General features: G+C 35.3%; 1 protein-coding gene across 1 annotated transcript; it reads left to right on the plus strand.

The window, feature by feature from the left end:
• The first annotated feature begins 2,089 nt into the window (after positions 1-2,089).
• Positions 2,090-20,110, plus strand: LOC121410054 (protein Wnt-16-like). The gene is made up of 5 exons (XM_041601899.1): positions 2,090-2,797; positions 12,456-12,603; positions 13,538-13,694; positions 18,329-18,669; positions 19,467-20,110. Exons 1-5 carry the CDS (start codon positions 2,667-2,669, stop codon positions 19,935-19,937), a joined length of 1,248 nt encoding a protein of 415 aa, XP_041457833.1. The 5' UTR covers positions 2,090-2,666; the 3' UTR covers positions 19,938-20,110.
• Positions 20,111-21,316: the final 1,206 nt, after the last annotated feature.

The raw sequence follows: 21,316 nt of genomic DNA on the forward strand, positions 1-21,316 counted from the left end.
AGCTTTTTCTCATCCATTCTACCCCATGTTGATCACACCTGCAATACTGGAGGTCTTTAGGTGGTCTTTGTGTGTTTTCTGGCATAACCATGATAACTGCAGGTTTTAACGATGTCCGACTTTTTTTATTATTCTTATTCTGTGGAGCGTTGTGGCCCAGTGGATTAGTATCCGGACTTTGAAACAAAGGGTCGTGGGTTCGAATCCCAGCCGTGGCGTAATTTCCTTCAGCAAGAAACTGATCCACAATGTGGTGCACTCAACCTAGGTGAGGTAAATGGGTACCGGTAGGAAGTAATTCCTTAAGAAGCTGTGTGCGCTCCGAACGCCTAGCTTAGCCGGGTAATATAGGAGCGCCTTGAGCACCTAACAAGATGGATATGTGCGCAATATAAATATCCTATATTATTATATTTTTTTTACGAAATTCAAAAAGTTCTAATAACTCGGCACTTTTCAAATTTGATTTGACACATTTTTGTTCAAATTCAAATCATATCTATAATGATGAGACCTTTTCGATTAACAACTCAAATATTGTGCCGACCTATCAATTATGAATAATCCATAGTGATTAGAAATAGGCCTAGAGAATAAAATATATAGATCAATGATGAGGGGAGAGACAAAGAGTGAGATATTAGGGGGAGGATGGAATCCCAAAATAAATACTTCTGCTGGCGGTTATGACGACTACGACGACAATGATGTTGGTGATGATAATATGGATGTTTGTGATGATGATAATAATAAGGTATGTATTTTAGTTGTTTGCCGTATAGTTGTGTCGTATCTGATGGGGTGGTTACTCAGATATTTTCCAATGATAATTGTGGAGTGGTGTCGCTCAGGTCGCCGTCAACCTGTATCGTTTCACAGGTTTATTTTAATAGCGGACGATATTGATTTTTTGTCCTCATTCAAGGGATCTGCTATTTTCGTCGTTGAGGCTATATGCCATAATATTTTTAACTCATCGCCGAAATATAAAAAACCGGATAATTATTCAAAATACAAAACAAGACCAAATGTTTAATGTTTTCATGATTTTGAGACTAAAATGTAATTCATTAGGTCTTATAACTCGCATTATAAACCAACCAGGGCATGTAAAAATATTTGTTTTAATGCCATCAGCCTTGATCCTACTACGATTAATCTGTCAAAAACCCAAATGGTGTCATGCTACCCCTCTTCTAAATGAACTACATTGGCTACCCGTTTCTGATAGAATACATTATCGAATACTTATTCAAACCTATAAATCTCTGTCAACCACACTACCTTCTTACATTTCTTCATTATTTCAGCAACAAAGATCCACATACTCTCTTCGTTCTGCAGCTGCTCCTCCCTATGTCATTCCAAAATCCAGAAAACAGTCCGGTTTCAACTCATTTCAATCTCTTGCCCCCCGTCTTTGGAAAAAAAACTCCCTCCATCTCTTCGAAACCTCTCTTCTCTTGACCTCTTCAAAAAACATCTCAAAACATACTTATTTAACCATAAACCTTAACTTGTCTTATGCATTTAACAGCGCTTTATATCCTCTGGAAAAAGCGCTATATAAGTCCAATTATTATTATTATCATCATTACTTGTTGCTAATGGTAATTTCTAAATAAAATCAAATAGCTCAATTAGGATACAGTCATTTATGTCAGTACAAGCGTTATATATTGTCATTTTAATTATTAATCTGGTGATTTGAGTATAGACCTAAATTCCGAGTATACTTGTCTGCACTAGTCGTCGTAAAAGTGTTTATTGAGGATTCTACATACGTGTGTCATGAGAATGGAATCTTCCTATCTACTTGTCGTTTTATTTTAGTTTTTACACACAGGTGTTTATACCAGTATAATCTCTCTAAAATGCCTAATCCTTATAATAGGAGAAAAAATCCGGGGAGAACATTGATTCACTATTCATAAAAAGATAAACAATTGAGATAACAAAACGGATAGGTTAAACAGAGCCCTCGCTTCACAAAGAACGATTTTAGGGAGGTATTGCCTCGTCACGAAAGAATAGAAAGCATAATGAACGCATCTAAATTGTTTGTATTCATTGACCGAGCAACCCTCACAGAGATCACAACATTCTCACGGCTTGCATCAGATGCAATGACCTTTTCTGATGTTTCTAATTTATTTTAATCAAACATCGGACCGGAAAGCAATAACATTCTCATATTGTGTTATAGATTGATTTAATAAGAAAACGATTACCTCTTTTTGCGAGTCACTAAATGAGTGAGTAACACGTCAACACTGATTGGTTGAAACAGGCGGATGTGACGTTCCTTGCCGACCAATCACCAGAGACCTATCCGTTTTATTGGCTTGACTTGATAAAGTTTTGGCAGTGGTGTGTTTGCCGTTGTGTCACAGCACATTACGAGCTTAGGTTGTTTGCTGAGTGGTCAGGTAGAAACGGCAAGCATCAAAGGAATTCTTTCCGCAATCGTCAGGGGATATATACCAATCTTCGAATGCACTGCAGATACTGAACTGCAAATCGTATCAACTATAATAAACTTTTGTCAACAAAATAACGAGTACCAACTGTAGCTATGAAAGACAACTAAACAGAACTTTCTTCAGAAACAAAACGATTTTATCTGTGCAGATTTTAATTTTGTGAGACCTTTAAAGGATATAACAATGGAGTGTAACCTAAAAGAAAGAGAGATCGGATGTTACAAAACCAGAATGAATATATCTTATCGATGTTTTGTGATCTTCAGCGTGTTTTGGTTGATATCAATACCGAACAAGACAGATGCTACATGGATGTAAGTACCTCTGCAGTTTCATTTGAATTGTTTAAGTTACTACACTAACATTACAAGAAAATTAGTTTAAATATTGTGCATATAGGTAATAATATTTCATATTCAATTCTGTACAAACATAGTGCAGCTTTCTCTGTTTCTGTAGCTGGTTTTACAATACTAGAAATATAAGATAACTATGTGACACCGATGGCTCTCGTTTAGATTACCAGTATGTTTTTTACCTCGCAAGTAAGTAAAACTAAAAATTGAATTGATTTGGAGTACCTTGGTATATGTAATGCGTATTGACCCAAGTGGAATGCCTCTGGCCGTCTCACCTGCATCACGCGGTTCAATATAGCAGCAGTGCTGACTTTGAATACTACTCTAACTCGCACAAGATGTTCAGTGATACATGGTTACTCTTATGTCCACTTTTTATGAACTAGACCAATAAACTTACAGAGATATGATGGTTATTCACCAAAAAACCCCAACATGGCCAAAGTTCATTGACCTTACATGACCTTTGACCATGATCATGTGACGTGAAACTCAAACAGGATATTCAGTGATACTTGATTACTCTTATGTACAAGTTTCATGAATCAGATCCATAAACTTTCAAAGTTATGATGGTAATTCAACAGATACACCCAATTCGGCCAAAGTTCATTGACCTTTGACCTTGGTCATGTGACCTGAAATGTGCACAGGATGTTCAGTGATACTTGATTACTCTAATGTCCAAGTTTAATGAACTAGCCCAATAAACTTCCAAAGTTATGATGGTAATTCAACAGATACCCCCGATTCGGCCAAAGTTCATTGACCCTAATGACCTTTGACCTTAATCATGAGACCTGAAACTTGCACAAAATTTTCAGTGATGCTTGATTACTATTATGTCCAAGTTTCATGAATCAGATCCATAAATTTTCAAAGTTATGATGGTAATTCAACAGATATCTCCAATTCGGCCAAAGTTCATTGACCCTAAATGACCTTTGACCTTGGTCATGTGACGTGAAACTCATGCAGGATGTTCAGTGATACTTGATTAACCTTATGTCCAAGTTTCATGAACTAGGTCCATATATTTTCTAAGTTATGATGACATTTCAAAAACTTAACCACAGGTTAAGATTTCGATGTTGATTCCTCCAACATGGTCTAAGTTCATTGACCCTAAATGACCTCTGACCTTGGTCATGTGACATGAAACTCTAATAGGATGTTCAGTAATACTTGATTAACCTTATGGCCAAGTTTCATGAACTAGGTCCATATACTTTCTAAGTTATGATGTCATTTCAAAAACTTAACCTCAGGTTAAGATTTGATGTTGACGCCGCCGCCGCCGCCGCCGTCGCCGCCGCCGTCGGAAAAGCGGCGCCTGTAGTCTCACTTTGCTTCGCAGGTGAGACAAAAACCTTTGGAAAAAACACTTCGAAAAGATCATTGCCAGTGGGAGCACATCCGGCCCAAGTCAGCCACCCCTCCCCCCTTGCATCCAAAGATAAAAGCAAGAACAAAATGGAAAGGAGGACGACAAAAAATAAAAGGAAGGGAATGGAGAAAGTAAGAGAAAATGGAAAAGGGAGAGGGAAAGGAAAAGGAAGGAGAGAAAAAAAAGAAAGAAAGAGGAAAGGTTATAGGAAAGGAGATGGATAAAAACAAAAGAAGGTGAAAAAATCGAAGCACAGGAGTGGGAAGTAAGAAAATAAATAAATGAAGGGAGAGAGAGAGAGAGAGAAATTAAGAGAAGCAAAAGAGGGGATAGAAATTTCGGAAAGAAAACTTTTAAAATGACAGAATTTATACCATTATACATTTATATATGCGTACATGAAAGTGATAATAGGTGTTTTTTTTAAATAGTAAAACAAAATCTTTTAAAATCAGTTTCTGATTTTTTCCACGAAGAAATGGAAGATAAAAAGAAGAAAAAAGTACATGTGCGAAAGGACCTTGCCTGCGTTTTCAGTGGGCCTTGCCCCTAACCCAGCAACAAAAGGAGTACGGGACTAAAACTGAATTTCAGTTGTAAATTTTTGTCAGAGAAAAATATATATATGAGCCTAAAATCCCATGCCTCCCCTTGTACCAAATGAAAAAGTTTAGGACGGAAAATAGAAAGATAAAAGCGGGCTCTGGGGCTGCAGTATCTTCAATGGTTCAATCTGGCACTATTTCGCTCCTTTAGAGATGCAACTTTGATTGGAATGGAATTTATTTGTTCCAATTTTACAACAAAACGAAACAACGGTATGAATATAATTGTGCAGTTTGATTGGACCTCTATGAAGAACAGAACAATATATCAATAGCTCTGAATAGAATTATCCATTCGTATATTTGTAAGTATTTATATCGTGATAATATTTGTAATACATATTTTTACAATGCATATTGTTTTTATTTTTCATATGGTAAATAAAACCAAACCAAACCATATTGTTAAACAGAGCGTTTTAATTAATGTATAAGTTGTGGAGCATAAACAGAAAGCAAAGCTTATAGAAAATTATTTGTTCCCATCGGGAGAAACATGTAAGTGATTATAGTAAACAATATGTTTTCAAACGGTTCACTAGGATTATATGTATACACACGAAATATTAACTTCTTGCATCTTTCAGAACGAGGAAAATCTTTAAAGGTGATCAAAACGCATTGTGTCATGTTTAAAGATGCAAAGTTAAACTCAGACTGAATAGTGGTGGTATTGATCTATTTCATGAACACTGTAGGCATACAATCTCTCTTTTTAAATATTTCTTAATAAAATTGCGTTAATTATTCGTAACTTTTGCAGTTTAAGGTAAACTTAAATTTTTTCATAACAGCCATTTTCGTAAAATAAAGTGTTATATCAACTTAATGTAAAAAGTAGGACTAAGATAGGCAGACGGAAATAAGGTTTTTTTTTAACCTACATTACAAAATGAAAGAATATGTATTGTCGTTTGTACATACATGTAAGTTTGAATCATGTAGATATACCTGGGTCATTATACCGGGACCGAAAGAGATCAGCAAAACACTTTGCATCTTGAATTTAACCTTTATCATGCTATTATTCATCGTCTCAATTTCTAAATCCATCAATATTCCTTGCCAATGACACGAAGAACGCGTGTGGGCAACGGGAAACAAGCTCTAAGCCTAGTTACAAGGTCTACAGTCTTGTCAACATCTCTCTCTCGCTCTCTCTCTAGAGGGTGATTTATAATTTTATTTCATTTAGGAAACATTGGCCTTGCATGTTGATTTGAATTTATCTAGAATTGCATTCACTGGCGAATCGATCGGAGGGGGGGGGAGGGGCACCTCTCTGAAAAAGTTCCACAAATAATGATGAAAGGAGAAAAGGAAGAAATGGAAAGGGATAACGCGATATACGATATAACTTCTTGAATATTATGTTAAAATCTATCAGAAAAATTAGATTTTTGTTTGGATTTTTTTTCGCCCTCTCTCAACTTTTCGAAATATGTAGTTTGCCACATACGCCCTATAGTCTATGGCCCCCTCAGAATTATTTGTTGGCTCATTACTCCACTGATCCAAATAGAATAAGATAACAAATACACAACGGAGAAAAGAAAGAAGTTACTGCTGATCACGGTTTCACGAATTATTACACAGATTATGCTCTATAGGATTTACTGACTTTAACTTTGAAACTGTTGTTCTTGGGTTCAAATCCCAGCCACAAGAAAGTGATCGAAATGGTGCTGCACTCAACCCAGGAGAAGTGAATTGGTACCTAGCAGGAATTTATTGCGTATATATGCGCTGTTAGCCGTCAACATGGTCAAGCTAAAGCCGGAGTAATTCTTTATAGTAATAAGATAGACAAGCCCCTCCCCCACTTTTTATTTTTTTTCTCTCTCTCTATCACATCCCTCTTCTCCTACCCCCCCCCCCTTTCTCCCACCCACTACTATATTGTTTTTGTTTTTCATTTTCAAATAAGTTTAATATGCTTTCTGGGAAGCGTTTCATCAACATTTTTGTTTCACAAATTGTCAGATCTGACAAGTTTCCTTCATTTTATTTGCGATGGGTAAGAAGCACTCTTTCCAGTGGCGTACCGTGGGTCACGGCATTGGGGGGGGGGGGGGCACCAGCAAAAATTTCGGGTCACTTAGGGAGCGCGCTCAGTTGTCAAGTATACTGACCTAATAGATATATTTTAAGGACATGCAGTGCCATTAAATGGATATGTATCTCACTGATTAAATAATGCGAGCGCGAAGCGCGACCTGAAAATTTTTGATATTGGGGGCTAAAAATTGACATTATAAGCAAATTGTTTTGTAATCATGATACTTAACTGTCTCGCTAAACAAACAATGCGAGCGCGAAGCGCGAGCTAAAATTTTTGTATATACTGACCCTAAACAAGGAAATTTTAAGGATTATATTTTAGAATCCATTAAGAGTATAAATATCTCACCATAGTCATCTAATGCTAGTGCCATCCTTTACTGATTTTGTTAGAATTACATCTAAACACAGTCATGAAGCACCTTTTGTAGTCATGTAATCATGATTATCATACGCATCTTACTAATCAAATACTGCAAGCGCAAAAGCGCGAGCTGAAAATTTAGGAAATATAGACCTGAAGAGGGGCATTCTAAGGGTTGTTTGTAGGAATTCTCTAAGACCCTACGTATTTGACTAACAATAATGCGAGAGCGAAGCGCGAGCTGAAATTTTTGTATATATTGACCCCAAACATGGATATTTTAAGGACTATGGTTAGGAATCCATTAAGTCAGAGTATACATATCTCACTATAGTCATCTAATGCGAGTGCCAAGCGCTTGCTGATTTTGTTAGAATTACATCTAAACACATGGAGCACTTTTTGAAGTCATTGTAATCATGATTATCATACGCATCTCACTAATCAAATACTGCGAGCGCGAAGCGCGAGCTGAAAATCTAGGAAATTCATACATGAAGAGGGGCATTGTAAGGCTTGTTTGTAGGAATTCACTAAGACCCCACGTATTTCACTAACCAAATGATGCGAGCGCGAAGTGCGAGCTAAAATTTTTTGATATTCAGATCAGAAAAATTGACATTTTACGGACTGAATTTAGGAGTTCATGAAGAGCAGAAATCTCACCAATCCACTAATGCGAACGTTAGCACGGACAGGAAATGTTTTATATTAAGACTTTGAAATAGGGCAATAACTTTCAGTAGTCATGAAAAATAAGAATATATCACTACTTAAAACAATAATAACTCTAATTGCGAGGAAATATACTATTTTGTTGTATATTGATTTGAAAACAGCAGGTTTATATATCTCGTTAAACAGTCTATGCGAGCACCAGGAACAATGAATACACAATTAAGCAAATAATGTTTCATAAAGTTGTGAAAAAAATGCTTCTTATGTTACATAACATAATATAATATAACACTATAATAAACAACAAATTCTTCTTTTCCCCACTACGTTTCTCTTCCTTTTTCCCTCTTTTTCTCCTTTTCCCCGTTTTTTTTTTGGCCAGCCGATTGGGGGGGGGGGCACGTGCCCCCCAATGCCCCCCGTAGTTACGCCACTGACTGTTTCTATGGTAACAGTAGGATAAATCGTTCGACAGTCCTTTCATAAAGTCTACCCTGGTCTTAGCAATGGTACAAATTTTATTGCGGAAGTCCCACAATAGCACCATTCTTTCTGTAACATCTGAAATATTAAGTGTGAATGACACATAAAGCAGACGGTATTATATAGTTTCCAATTTATTACCTGCGCGTGGATACTTACTAACATTTTAGGGCCTTATTTGAGTGTACCGCCTGAGGTCTAACATAATTGATTATTACTTGTGGAGGTCTGTGTATGACCTTTTCTTTGTTCTGCTGCTTTAGCCCTACCATCAATTTACTTTCAATAAAATATGAATAGACCTATACAAATATAAAATCAGATCAAAACCGGTTATAAAGTAAGAGAGTTGTGTGTATTTTTTTTCTGCAGTTTTCACCGCACTATTACATAATGAGGCAAGAGCTCAATTTCGCATTATTTTTCGTCATCGGTGATAAGAAATTCCTTTGTTGTAGATGTAATGAGAAAAGGCTATCCATTGAATTAGCAAGAGGAGGAAATCTAATTATACTAATAATAAAACTATAAAAACTTCAAGAAGATTATGAAAATATTGCTTATTTTTCGCATAACATGTTTATGCACATCACAGTGATGTGCAAAGAGAGATTTGATAATGTACACACATTCTTTTTGTATTTTATTGTTTGGGGTATCATAATCATATTTTTTTGAAGATTTGATAATGAGGGGGTCCTTTATCTATCAACTTAAAATAGCTTGATGATGTCATTTCCAACCTGTTCCGGGACGGATCGAACTTTGTTTCACATGAAGAAAAAATTAAACTATTTCACATAAAAATGCAAAAAAAATAACGAGTTAGTGTCAGTGATAGCATTGGTTCCCTCCAATAAACTGATAGTTTTACACAACTTTCTCATTTGACATCCAATTGTAATGAAATTTAAAGCTTAGCGTTATGCTTGTTTGAGTTTTCTCTTCTTGTTAAAATCAATTCTTTTTGTTAGGGTGGACTTCTCCTTCAAGCTCGCTTGACTTTTATTGGATCATTTGGTAGTAGATGGCTTCAACCCGAAAAGAATAGTTAAAGTTTGAATTGAATTGATTTTCCTTTAAAAACAAATAACAATGCTTATGAAATGACACATGTAACACTGACAAATGAAAAAGGGAGGATGGCCCTACTTAGCATCAACCATGGTGCTGCTGGTCTTCCGAGGGGTCCTCGTGACTCAAACTTAACAAACCAATCTTAAACATACCTATTTCAACATGGTGTGGTTGTAGAGAATGCAATCAACGAGATTGACATCATGGTGTTACTATCTCAGATGCAATCAACGAGATTGACATCATGGTGTTACTATCTCAGATGCAATCAACGAGATTGACATCATGGTGTTACTATCTCAGATGCAATCAACGAGATTGACATCATGGTGTTGCTATCTCAGATGCAATCAACGAGATTGACATCATGGTGTTACTATCTCAGACGCAATCAACGAGATTGACATCATGGTGTTACTATCTCAGATGCAATCAACGAGATTGACATCATGGTGTTACTATCTCAGACGCAATGAACGAGATTGACATCATGGTGTTACTATCTCAGATGCAATCAACGAGATTGACATCATGGTGTTACTTTCTCAGACGCGATGAACGAGATTGACCTCATGGTGTTACTATCTCAGATGCAATCAACGAGATTGACATCATGGTGTTACTATCTCAGATGCAATCAACGAGATTGACATCATGGTGTTACTATCTCAGATGCAATCAATGAGATTGACATCATGGTGTTACTATCTCAGATGCAATCAACGAGATTGACATCATGGTGTTACTATCTCAGATGCAATCAACGAGATTGACATCATGGTGTTACTATCTCAGATGCTGATGCCGATCTCGAATACGAAATCAATAAATAAAGGGAGTAAAAAATAACATTATTTGCCCCCAAATCTAGTCATATTCCAGGATTTTGTGCTGTGAATATTAACAATGATGGTAATTCAAAATTCTTGCAACATATTATCTTTAAACAAATTTTAGATGTATATTTTCAGGCCGGAGGGGGCAGGCCGATGAGACTCGACAACAATGATTTTTAAAAAAATTCCTTTGACAAAACACAGATATTTGTTCTCTTCTCAAGTTCTAAGTGGCAATTGATCAAAATACTCTTCAGTAAAGCAGAATATAAAAAAGTTCTTTATTTGACATATGGCTTTGTTTAGACCATTACTGCGGCACACACATCAGTGATCAAAATATCCTTTTTAGTCCCATTAAGGTAATCGGGCAGAACGTAATTCAGATATTAATCGGCATGCAATTATTACAAGTCACTTTTTGTACCCAGAATGACTTTGTTCATTCAGTTGGTTTACACAAAGATAAGAGATCATGATGATGGCATAGCTCCACTTCCTATTTATTATTTTGAAGCCAACAGAACTACCTACACAATATTCCCTACTGTAAAGAACACAGCATCGCCTAATCGAAAAAAACTGTATTCTCTACTCGAGAAAACGCAGTATTCCCCTACTCAAAAGAACACAGCATCCCCTCCTTGAAAGAGCATCTTCTACTCGAAAGAATGTGTTACCTACTCGTGAGAACACAAAAAGGTGGTCAGTTTGTAGAGAATATGACCAGATCCCAACCGTTTTAAGGTGCAATCTTGTTTTGACCAACAGTTGGTATGGTCATATTTTAACCAAGTTATAGGGTAGTAATAACAAAATTTGAGAGTGGATGATTTTATCTCATATCCTCATGGAGGTAGTATACCTCAATGACTGGATCCCACTCGGGGATCCTATACAATAATTTGTTCACTCCTTTTTGAGAAATGGAATCTTGCCTGCGGACATGTAGTACAGGTGGCACCAGTCTGTTTATTATAGATCATTTACAATGACAAATTTCAAAACGATATGGGTTGAATTGATTATATGAATGAGTAGGAACTCATTAGGCCTAATTTAATATCTGTTAATGAGCCGTAACGCTCAGCAATCTTGACGATTATTACACAAAAGAAACTTTAAACGATCAACAGAATGTTTGAATACCGTATATCAAATGGGTGGGCAGCAGTGGAGGTGAGCAAAATATCATCATAAGCGCTATTAGCTATTGTTAATCTACTAATAACAAGAAATAAAAATATGTTAAAATATTGCGTGGCATCCCCCCCCCCCTCTCTAAATTGGAGGATGTCTTCCATGGTCGTCTACGTGTATTTCCTTTCCCATGTACATGATGTAATTGTTTTTTTTACTATCTTCATTTCCCACTATTTGATATTCTCTTAAAATGCAAATTGATGTGCTTTTCCTGCATGGATTCGAAAAAATGAAAACCCAATTGAAATGTTGAATGTCTAGACATGTTTTTGCCGTTTTCTTTAACGAAACATATTTGGATATTTTGTCCGCCTCATCGTTCTGAAATTTATGCTCTTCCAAAACTCCATGTTTTTTTGTAGTTTGCCCTTTTCTATTTATAATTTCATTACTATGATAAACGTTTTGAATTTATGCCTTCTATGAATAAATGCGATTTTCAAATTCTTGTTAATGTTATTCATCATACACAACACCGCGATCACCATCATTATTATCTATTATTATTGTTTTTTGTTAGTAGTATGCCTACATAAAGTACATGTATATTAATGGCGGTAGTACTATGATGATGATGGTGATAATAATAATGGCAAATGCAGTTAAAGCGCATTGTTAAAGGTCAAGTCCAACCCAGAAAAATACTGATTATAAAAAATAGAGAAAAATTAAAGAAGCATTACGCAGAAAACTTCATCAAATCGGGTGTAAAATAAGAAAGTTATGCCACTTAAAGTTTCGCTTAGTTTTCACAAAACAGTGATATGCACAACCAGTGACATGCAAATGAGACAGCCGATGATGTCACTCACTCACCTTTTCTATCTAATTATAATTCTGTTCTTATTTTGTTTTGTTTAATGAAATTGGAAATAGATACTTTAATTGGCATTTTAATCATGTTTGTGTTGTATCATAGGTGGTTAGGAGCAGCATCTCTAGGAGCTACAATGGTTGGTCATGACACCATTCCAGACCAGTCTGTTACTCAACCACCATCAATCAATAATATCTTAGTCGATCCTGATACACTATGTCAAAGGTTTCCAGGACTCACTATTGAACAGGTTTGTATAAATGCATCACGACAGGTCCATCCCCAACAAAAAGTTGACTCGAATAAAAAGAAGAAAATCTAACAAGCATAACATCGAAAATGTCATCAAAATCGGATAAAAAATAGGAAAGTTGTGACATTTAACTTTCTCTTAATTTCAGTTGAATGCACGTCCTCTTCGGTGCAAATGAGGAGACTGATGGCATGACCTACACACTTTTTTCAATACATGAGTTATGAAATATCTTAATTTTCTCTTAATTCATGTCATTGCCATGCATATGAAAGTTTGAAACAAAAAGTTTTATTCCTCCCTCTGGCCTATACATGTAGAATTATGCTTTGTTTGATTGCTTTAACATTTTGTGGTTCAGTCAAGTTGGTCATTATTGTCAAATCTGTGAAAATTGAAATATTGTATAATTAAAACAATAGAACATAAAATAAATAGTAAAGGAGCTTGGATTTTTTAACTCCGTCATTTGCATATATCTCTAAGTTTTGCATAAAAATGTTATGTGAAAAAAATAGCAAAGTTTAAAATGTCATAACTTTCTCATTTTACGTTATGCTTATGCGATTTTCCTGTATTAACATTTCTCGGTGGACTTATAGCCAAATGTTATCAGAATGGCGCTCCTATTTTTTTTACGTAGTAAACAAGGGGAATTAAATTGATAGAAAAACCTCACTTTTAGGTCGTCTCAAACCTTTATCTTAATATATTGATTCTGTCTCTGTTTTTTTCATTTTTATGCAAATTGGGAGGGATTTTCATCACGTTGAAATATAAAATTCAAACGTTAGATGAAATTTGGAATGAATAATGAAGAAAGATTTTCAGAAGGTACCTCTATACTTTCTTTGTTGTGATCTTTGTTAAAATATATATATATTTTCGTTGTTTTGAATTATTATTCTATTTCCTTTGATTTTTATTTCAGCGGAGAGTATGTTCTACCACGCCTGATATCATCAACATGATTAGTGAAGGAGCTAAAGTTGGGATTATTGAATGTCAACGTCAATTTAGCACTGAGAGATGGAACTGCTCGGTTATTGGTGACGTAAACAATCCGTTTGGAGAGATTATGAATACAGGTTAGTAAAATTAAAAGGCTTATAATGTAGTTAGATAATGTAGTTGATGTTATACGTTTTTGGCCCTTGACAAGTAGGGATGAAGCCAGAATACTATGCTTTGTGAATTTTAACGACAACCTAACATCTTAACCTTGAAATTCACCATAATCGGATTTTATGCATATTGTGTACATGTCCTATTGGTTGCTGAAACACGTTTTAACAACCAAATCGAATGGTCACAACTTGCTGCGTGTTTCTGACATCAGTGTATACAGCTCTATACAACTTTATGTAAAATAGGAATGCGGAGAGTTTGCTTTCAAAAATATTATTTTTGCATAATTATTTCAAGAGAAGATTATACTACAATATGTAAACGCAGCTTAGTATAAAAGCGGAGATGGAATATATCGATCAATAAAAACCAGTAGGAGCCCATACCGTACACATGGTATATACCAAAAAATGTTAGTTCAGTATACTACTAGGTATCTATACTTGACCAGATTGTAATTCGTTTGTTCTCTTGAAGTTATCATTGTATCATCTCATTAATTTAATTAGGTCTAACGAGATAGACTTCTAATGAGAAATAATGTAAATAATACAATGGACACACTTTATGAACTCTTCGGGGTTTAAACATACCTTGGCAGACAATAAAAGCATACACAAATTCAGGTCCTACAAAGAATTACGAAGATTTTTGTATAGTATATAATAGACGCGGCACTATATGGGTGGCTGCGAGTGAAATAAATCTGTTATCAACAACATGTCTGCTGGTCAGTTTCTACGATTTTGACTAGAAAATTTTCCACATTTTACCTGCTAGTTCGCATCTGACGAGAATATACTTGCTTGTCAGTTACTTGTTCCAATGGCGCGGTCAATTTTTTTATCAATGGAATATAGGGCGATTGGGTTGCACAACTTATTTCTCTTTTCTTTCTTCCTTTTTCTTTACCCCCCCCTTTTTTTTGTTTCGCTACTTAAAAAAAAAGTCCCTGCATGTAGAGCCGACCCCGACCAGTTTCGCAAGTAGGCCTATACACTGCCATGGGTGTGGACTATAAAGTCGCATATATGTACCTTTTTATGAGATTTTAGTTTAATTGGCTTCTGTATAATGTAAGTGACCTAATGAACTCTATTTGACTATAGGCATGATAGGTTCTTGAATGGCTTCTCATCACACTCGTACATTCAGGTTTCGACATTTTTTCCTGCCTTCTTTTTTTTCTTCTCACTCCCTTTCTCTCACCTTTGGTGTATATGGGTCTTGGGGACATAAGACAATCGAAAAAACAAGAGAAAACAAATAAAGGAGAAAAAAATTAATAAAATGAATGAAAAAAGTGCAAAATGCAATTATCTTCTGAATGATAATGTCAAATTCTGTCATAAAACAACAAATTTATTTATTTAAGGGTCTGAATTTTCGCTCGCTCCTGATCTTTGAAAAGATATTTTGCCAACATAATAACTTTCCACTGTGTCTATGGCTCTTCTCCCCAGTACCTCATTTCACTGATCAAAAGTTATACCCCTTCAAGATCCTTACGTTTCCCCTCTTCCAATTCCCTGGTTACCCCCAAAGTTTCCAAAACCTGGGGGAAAGATCATGGAATAGCCTCCCTGAAAACATCAAACAGTGCTTGACTTCTGAAACTTTCAAACAATACCTTAAAACATTTCTCTTCAATTCTTCTCAATTTCTTTTTATAATTTGTTAAAATGCGCCTTGAGCACTCTACAGAGTGGATTTGGCGCGATATTTATTATTATTATGCCATGATTTGCATGAAGTTTTGTTTCATCACGCCATTGTCCCTCACCCCTTTCGTTCAACCTTCATCTTCATAAATCTTCTTTTGTTAAGGATAACACACTTTCACAAAATTAATCTTAGCCACTTTCATTCCTATTTTGTGTTACAAAATTCTTTGTTAGCTGAAGGAAGAAGAAGAAGAAAAAGGGAATACCTCCATGTCAAATACATGTAGGCCTATTATGAAATTGGCATCTTCGTGGTGAAGAGTGTTATGGTCCTACCCTCACTGACTGTGTGTTGTTACATTTACTTGTTGCAGTAATTTAATTCCACATGTATTACATGTGTAATAAGTTTAATATTATGTAATGGTCTGCGTGGCATTGTTTTGTTTTGTATTTGGTCTAAATTAAAATAAAAAATGAGTCAATGCCAACCATATATTTCGTATTTTCTTCTTCATAGAAACATTATGATTTTTTTTAAATGAAAATTAAAAATCTCCTGGATTATTTGATTGGAATCATATTCACATCATAAATATTATATTTGTTATAAATCTTAGTTAGTTTTGGAAACGATTGGTCTCAATATTATACAGATTTCGATCACCAATCTACTTAATTCAAACTTAGGACTCACCTCTGGAATTCCTCTTTCGGACCGACGTAATTTTTTTTAACAAAGGGGATATCTTGGCTCAATATTAGGTTTATTTCCTTTAATAGAGAAAACAACTCGAGGCGATTGGTTCTCTCAATCCTCACCGATAACCATCAGTCATCTTAACAAAATAAGGATTTACAAATCAAACATCGAATCTTTAAGTCTATGATTCATTTATTCATGTTAATTAATATGAAAGTATAGGAATTAGAATATTGAGTGGAATACATGTAGGTAGATGACAGTACCATGATAGTTCATTTCAGCTGCGAAGTGGCACAAACCGAGTGTGATCACTTACATCGTCTTTATATCAATTTCTGAGAATTGTTGCCGTATAGGATAATTAACTCGATTAATTAACTATTTAAAATTCTCAACATCTCATAAAGAATTTTTACGACCCCCCCTCAAAATGAAATGTGAATTGGTAGAAATCCCCCCTCTCTCTCTATGTTTGATATAGGGCCTACGTTGATATAAAGTTGGATTCGATTGAACATATACTTTTGATACACCTTATCATGGAGGTTGTTGCCAAGTCCATGACAAAAAAAGAGAAAATGGCCCGGGGCTGCAGATTAAAAAGAGATTTGTTCGTGATATCAGAAATCGGATTTCTATTCATGCGGTTGTTTGTATTTAAATGTGAGGGGATTGCATACCCCTATTATAATCATGTTTGCATAAAGAGAACAATTTGTGGTAAGTATTGTTTGGGCGGCAAGAGGACCCGAAAGTGAAGCAGAACTTTCTTGAACTTGGAAGGACCATTTTTTTTCTTTCTTTGTATCCAAACCACGCGGGAAGACAAGTGCTCTATAAGCGCGTTATTGGGAACATTATTATGAAACTGTGTTATGCTTGTAAACACTATGAAATTCATACCTAACTAAAACATAATTTATGAAACAGTAATATGTTAGTACATAAAATAAAATTTATATTGAAGACATGAATTACACTATCCTTTCATTTATATGCCTTTATTGAATGGAAACTCTACTGAAGATAATATTACTTCGTTTTTCTCAGAACATAATGATGAGATATGTTTAGTTTACATCGGTGTATTGTTGCTCTATATTCTGTTCCCTTTTTTCTAGATGAGTGAGAATATGTTCTGATATCCTTCCTTCATGTCCTTATGACTCGTAGGGCTCATTCTTTTATTTTCTCGTCTATTTCCCATTTCTCCACCGACTTAGTTCTGTTTTTGTGATGGTTTGTTTTTTAATAATTTGTTTCTAATAGAATATTGAGATCTCATTCTTCGAATTGAAGACTACACTGATTTCATTACAGCATTGAACAAGCCCTCCAAAAAGCCCTAAATATACTTGGCAAGATAAGGAAGCATACTGGACTGACATAAAAAGTGCTTCATCCATAATTGTTTTTATATCAATAACACCTTGTTTCTTAATCTTATTACTTTTTGCTTCTAAAATATTTGATCTTTGAATATTAGAAAGCCCTAATTAATCTCGATAATGAATTTACGATTATGAATATTCGTCATACAGCGTGGATACACCGAGTAATATGGAAGTGTACCTTTAAACACTCTCCCGTCTCGTGAAATCTATGTAGGATAAAGCAAAGATGAAGTGGTATTATAGACATGTTTTCATAAATCTCACTGACAGTTCACATGTACTTTCATCATGATAGACACCACATTGACAATATGAAATATGAATTATTTCATTCACTATTTGACTGGTAATAAGGGCTTCACAGCATTTAAAGGATTGAAACTTTCTTTATCTCTTGGCTAATAAATGATTACGATGACAGAGCTCAAGTTTGTTGAGAAGAAATAGCTGGGGTGTTTATCAGTACCGTAAGAGTAATAAATGATCGATCATTGTCACTTTGAAAATGGTCCGCAGCATTCCATCCTTTAAATAAAAAGTTGTGAACTTTAAGTGAAAAGAATCTCCAACAACACATTTTTTAATATTCAGTATCAAACCTGTAAAATACAAAGGCCTACTAATAGTAATACAACAAAATACATTTTTAGCAATACCTTTTTATCTAAATACCAAAATTTGATGGGTCCGTATAACTTTTGTTTATGTGAGTGTGCAATCCATGGTACCAAGAATTATTGTGTCACTGATATAGGCCTAAAAAATATTGGAATTATACTTGTTCGCATTGTAATGGAAGTCTTTATCATTTACAAAAAATCTTTTGACAGGCAACAAAGAGACTGCATTTATCTACGCTATCACATCAGCAGGAGTAGTATACTCTGTAACAAGATCGTGTAGTGTTGGTAATCTTACAGAGTGTGGATGTGCATCACCTCACGGTCGTCCTAGTGATGATGTCGTGGGTGAAGATGAAGAATGGAAATGGGGAGGATGTACAGATGACGTCGATTATGGAATAAAATTAGCTAGGAAGTTTGTTGACGCTGCCGATGAAGACGCATCATCGTCGCCTTCGCCCCCACCGTCTTCAGCTAAGGGTCGTACATTGACTATCAAGCCTGGTGTACATGAAATGAATCTACATAACAACGAAGCTGGCAGACAGGTCTGTAGAAATCATTTCTTATTATTATCAGTGATAGGAGTGATGAATATAAAAAAGGAACTACATGTAACTTCGTACGTTTTATTTTTAAAAGAGCAAATGTTGGGTGGATGACGTAACGCAAGTTCATGACAAAACCGGGGAAAGAACTTTATGTATAACTAATTTACACCATACTGCTTTATTACTATGAAAGAAGTTACAGTAACGCCATGGTCACAATGGTCCTTGGTAGCCCACCCGTGCGTTTTGTGATTGGTAAGAAGAGATGACTTGTTTCAAGATCAAAAGGAATGCCGACAACTCCTCAGAAAGCCTCCTTAAGATTGTAAAATACTGTCCAAGGACATAGTTCCCTGGTATCACCATCGAGGTACTACTTTATCCAAGCTATTTGGTATCACATCCTCCTCAAGTATATACTCATGTACAAAGGTTATACTTGATTTCCCACTAGTTTTCATTATTGTGGGTTTGGACGTATTTAAACTGAGAAACGAGTGTTCGTCTTTCAGCTAGTTTTATCTCTCTAGCTATATGAATACCAGCTAATTATGCAATTATGTAGGATTAAAATGCATGGACTTTTTTTTCAAACATACTACTTTCGACTACTATTATTCCATGTTTATACGGGCTAATACGGCTATATTTTCAATTAGAAATAGTTTGTTGAAATGATTTAAGGGTTATCCTGTAAATTTATTAAAGATTATTTTACCAACTCTTTGAATTTCCTCTTTGGGTAAAACGAAGAAAAAAGAAAGATAGTTGATATGTATTTGTTTTTCTTACAGCTTATCAAGTCAGGAATGAAGACTCTTTGTCGATGCCATGGTGTTTCAGCATCTTGTTCATTAAAGACATGTTGGAGGGCGATGCCAAGCTTCAAGGAGATCGGTGATCTCGCTAAGAGTCGTTATCGTGAAGGTGTCGAAGTCATCATCAGAACAAAGAAGCATACTCGACTTCGTCGTAAAGACAAACGAATGAGACGCGAAGAGATTGGATCAGATGAACTAGTCTTTATGCAGAGATCACCAAACTACTGTCGTACTAATCGTGATCTTGGTATCGTAGGAACAACAGGACGAGAATGTAATCGAACATCTACTGGATCTGATAGTTGTGATCTTTTGTGCTGTGGACGGGGTTATAACACTCAAGTTATCAGAAGAGTCGAAAGGTGTGATTGTAAATTTATCTGGTGTTGCAAAGTTAAGTGTCGAGTCTGTGAAACTGTCACTGATGTCTACACTTGTAAATGAATAACAAAATCCATGGCTTAGTCAGTTTGTGTTCTGACTCGTGTACACTGAAGATGACAGACTCTGCATTAGACTCGACTATCTCGAGAAAAGGACATGTTAGAAAACCAAATGGAATCGGTGGACGGAACATGAAATATTCCAAATAGCACCATCTGCTTGGAAAATAGACATACAATGAAAATAAAAACGAAAGAAGTCTGTTATGATTACTTCTTGTAAGCGCGTATTGCCTAGATGAAAATCATTCACAAATGACTTTTATTGAGGCTACTAACCATGCTAACGTATCACTATTATTGACTAAAGAACAATCAAATCTTTAAAAAAATCTATACACAACACAAATAAAGAATCAAAATATATAAATCTTCCTGGATAATGTGATAATTTCCATTCTCATTAATACACTTTTTAAAAAGGATTAGTCGAAATAACCAATGTGTTGATGAACGTGCATCTGATCAATAATAATAATAGAACAGCTTTTGTATAGCGCATTACACCTTACAAAGGTCTCAATGTGCTTTAGAAGAAAAAGAAAAGATGAGGGGTAAGCTGCTGGTAATGCTTTGTTTATATTCTTTTCAGTTAAATAAATATGTTTTCAATGCAGTTTTAAATTGCCCAATTGTGTCAACTTGCCTTAAATTTTGTGGGATGCTATTCCAGAGTTCCGGCGCAGCATGCGCAAACCCCCAAACAATAAAATGTTTAAAATCAATCAATATATTGGTTAGAATAGATCATGACCATTTTTATCGGTCGGACACATCAAATTGGTTATTCTTACCAATGCTCTTAAGAATGTAACAATAAGTTAGAAAAGTGTCATATTCTGAATCAATTTCTGTCCAGTGATGATGGATTAGCACCTTGTTCAAGATTTTGAAAGTATACTTGTTTTTTTTTAAATCTTATTCTCCAAGTACTTGCCCTGGGCTTGTTTCAGAATCAGATACACTATCAGCTTGGGACTTTTTTCATAGAAAAAAATGATTAGTCGATTGGAAAATTAAAAAAAAAACTTTCATAGCCCTGATAATAATAATAATAATAATAATAAAGGTATATTTACCCAGGGTAGCCACTTCAGTTCCGAAAACTGTTCTCCCAGCGGGCCCTGCTATTATTACCCGGCTAAGCTAGGCTACCTTCTCGGTGCACACAGCTTTTTGAGGAATTACTTCCTGATGATGACAATCCATCTGATAACAGTTAAGTTGATGTCTAACACAATTCACAAATTGTGCATGTTGTGTGAATTGTGTTAGACATCAATTAAACTGTTAATTGCTTATAGATTTTTTTTCTCCTAATAATTTTTCACACCTGCGCACTGCGCAGCAGAAGCGGGACGGAGTCACCTTTTTTTCCGA

This window comes from Lytechinus variegatus, chromosome 3 (assembly GCF_018143015.1).
Source record: "Lytechinus variegatus isolate NC3 chromosome 3, Lvar_3.0, whole genome shotgun sequence".
Lineage (NCBI taxonomy): Eukaryota > Metazoa > Echinodermata > Echinoidea > Temnopleuroida > Toxopneustidae > Lytechinus > Lytechinus variegatus.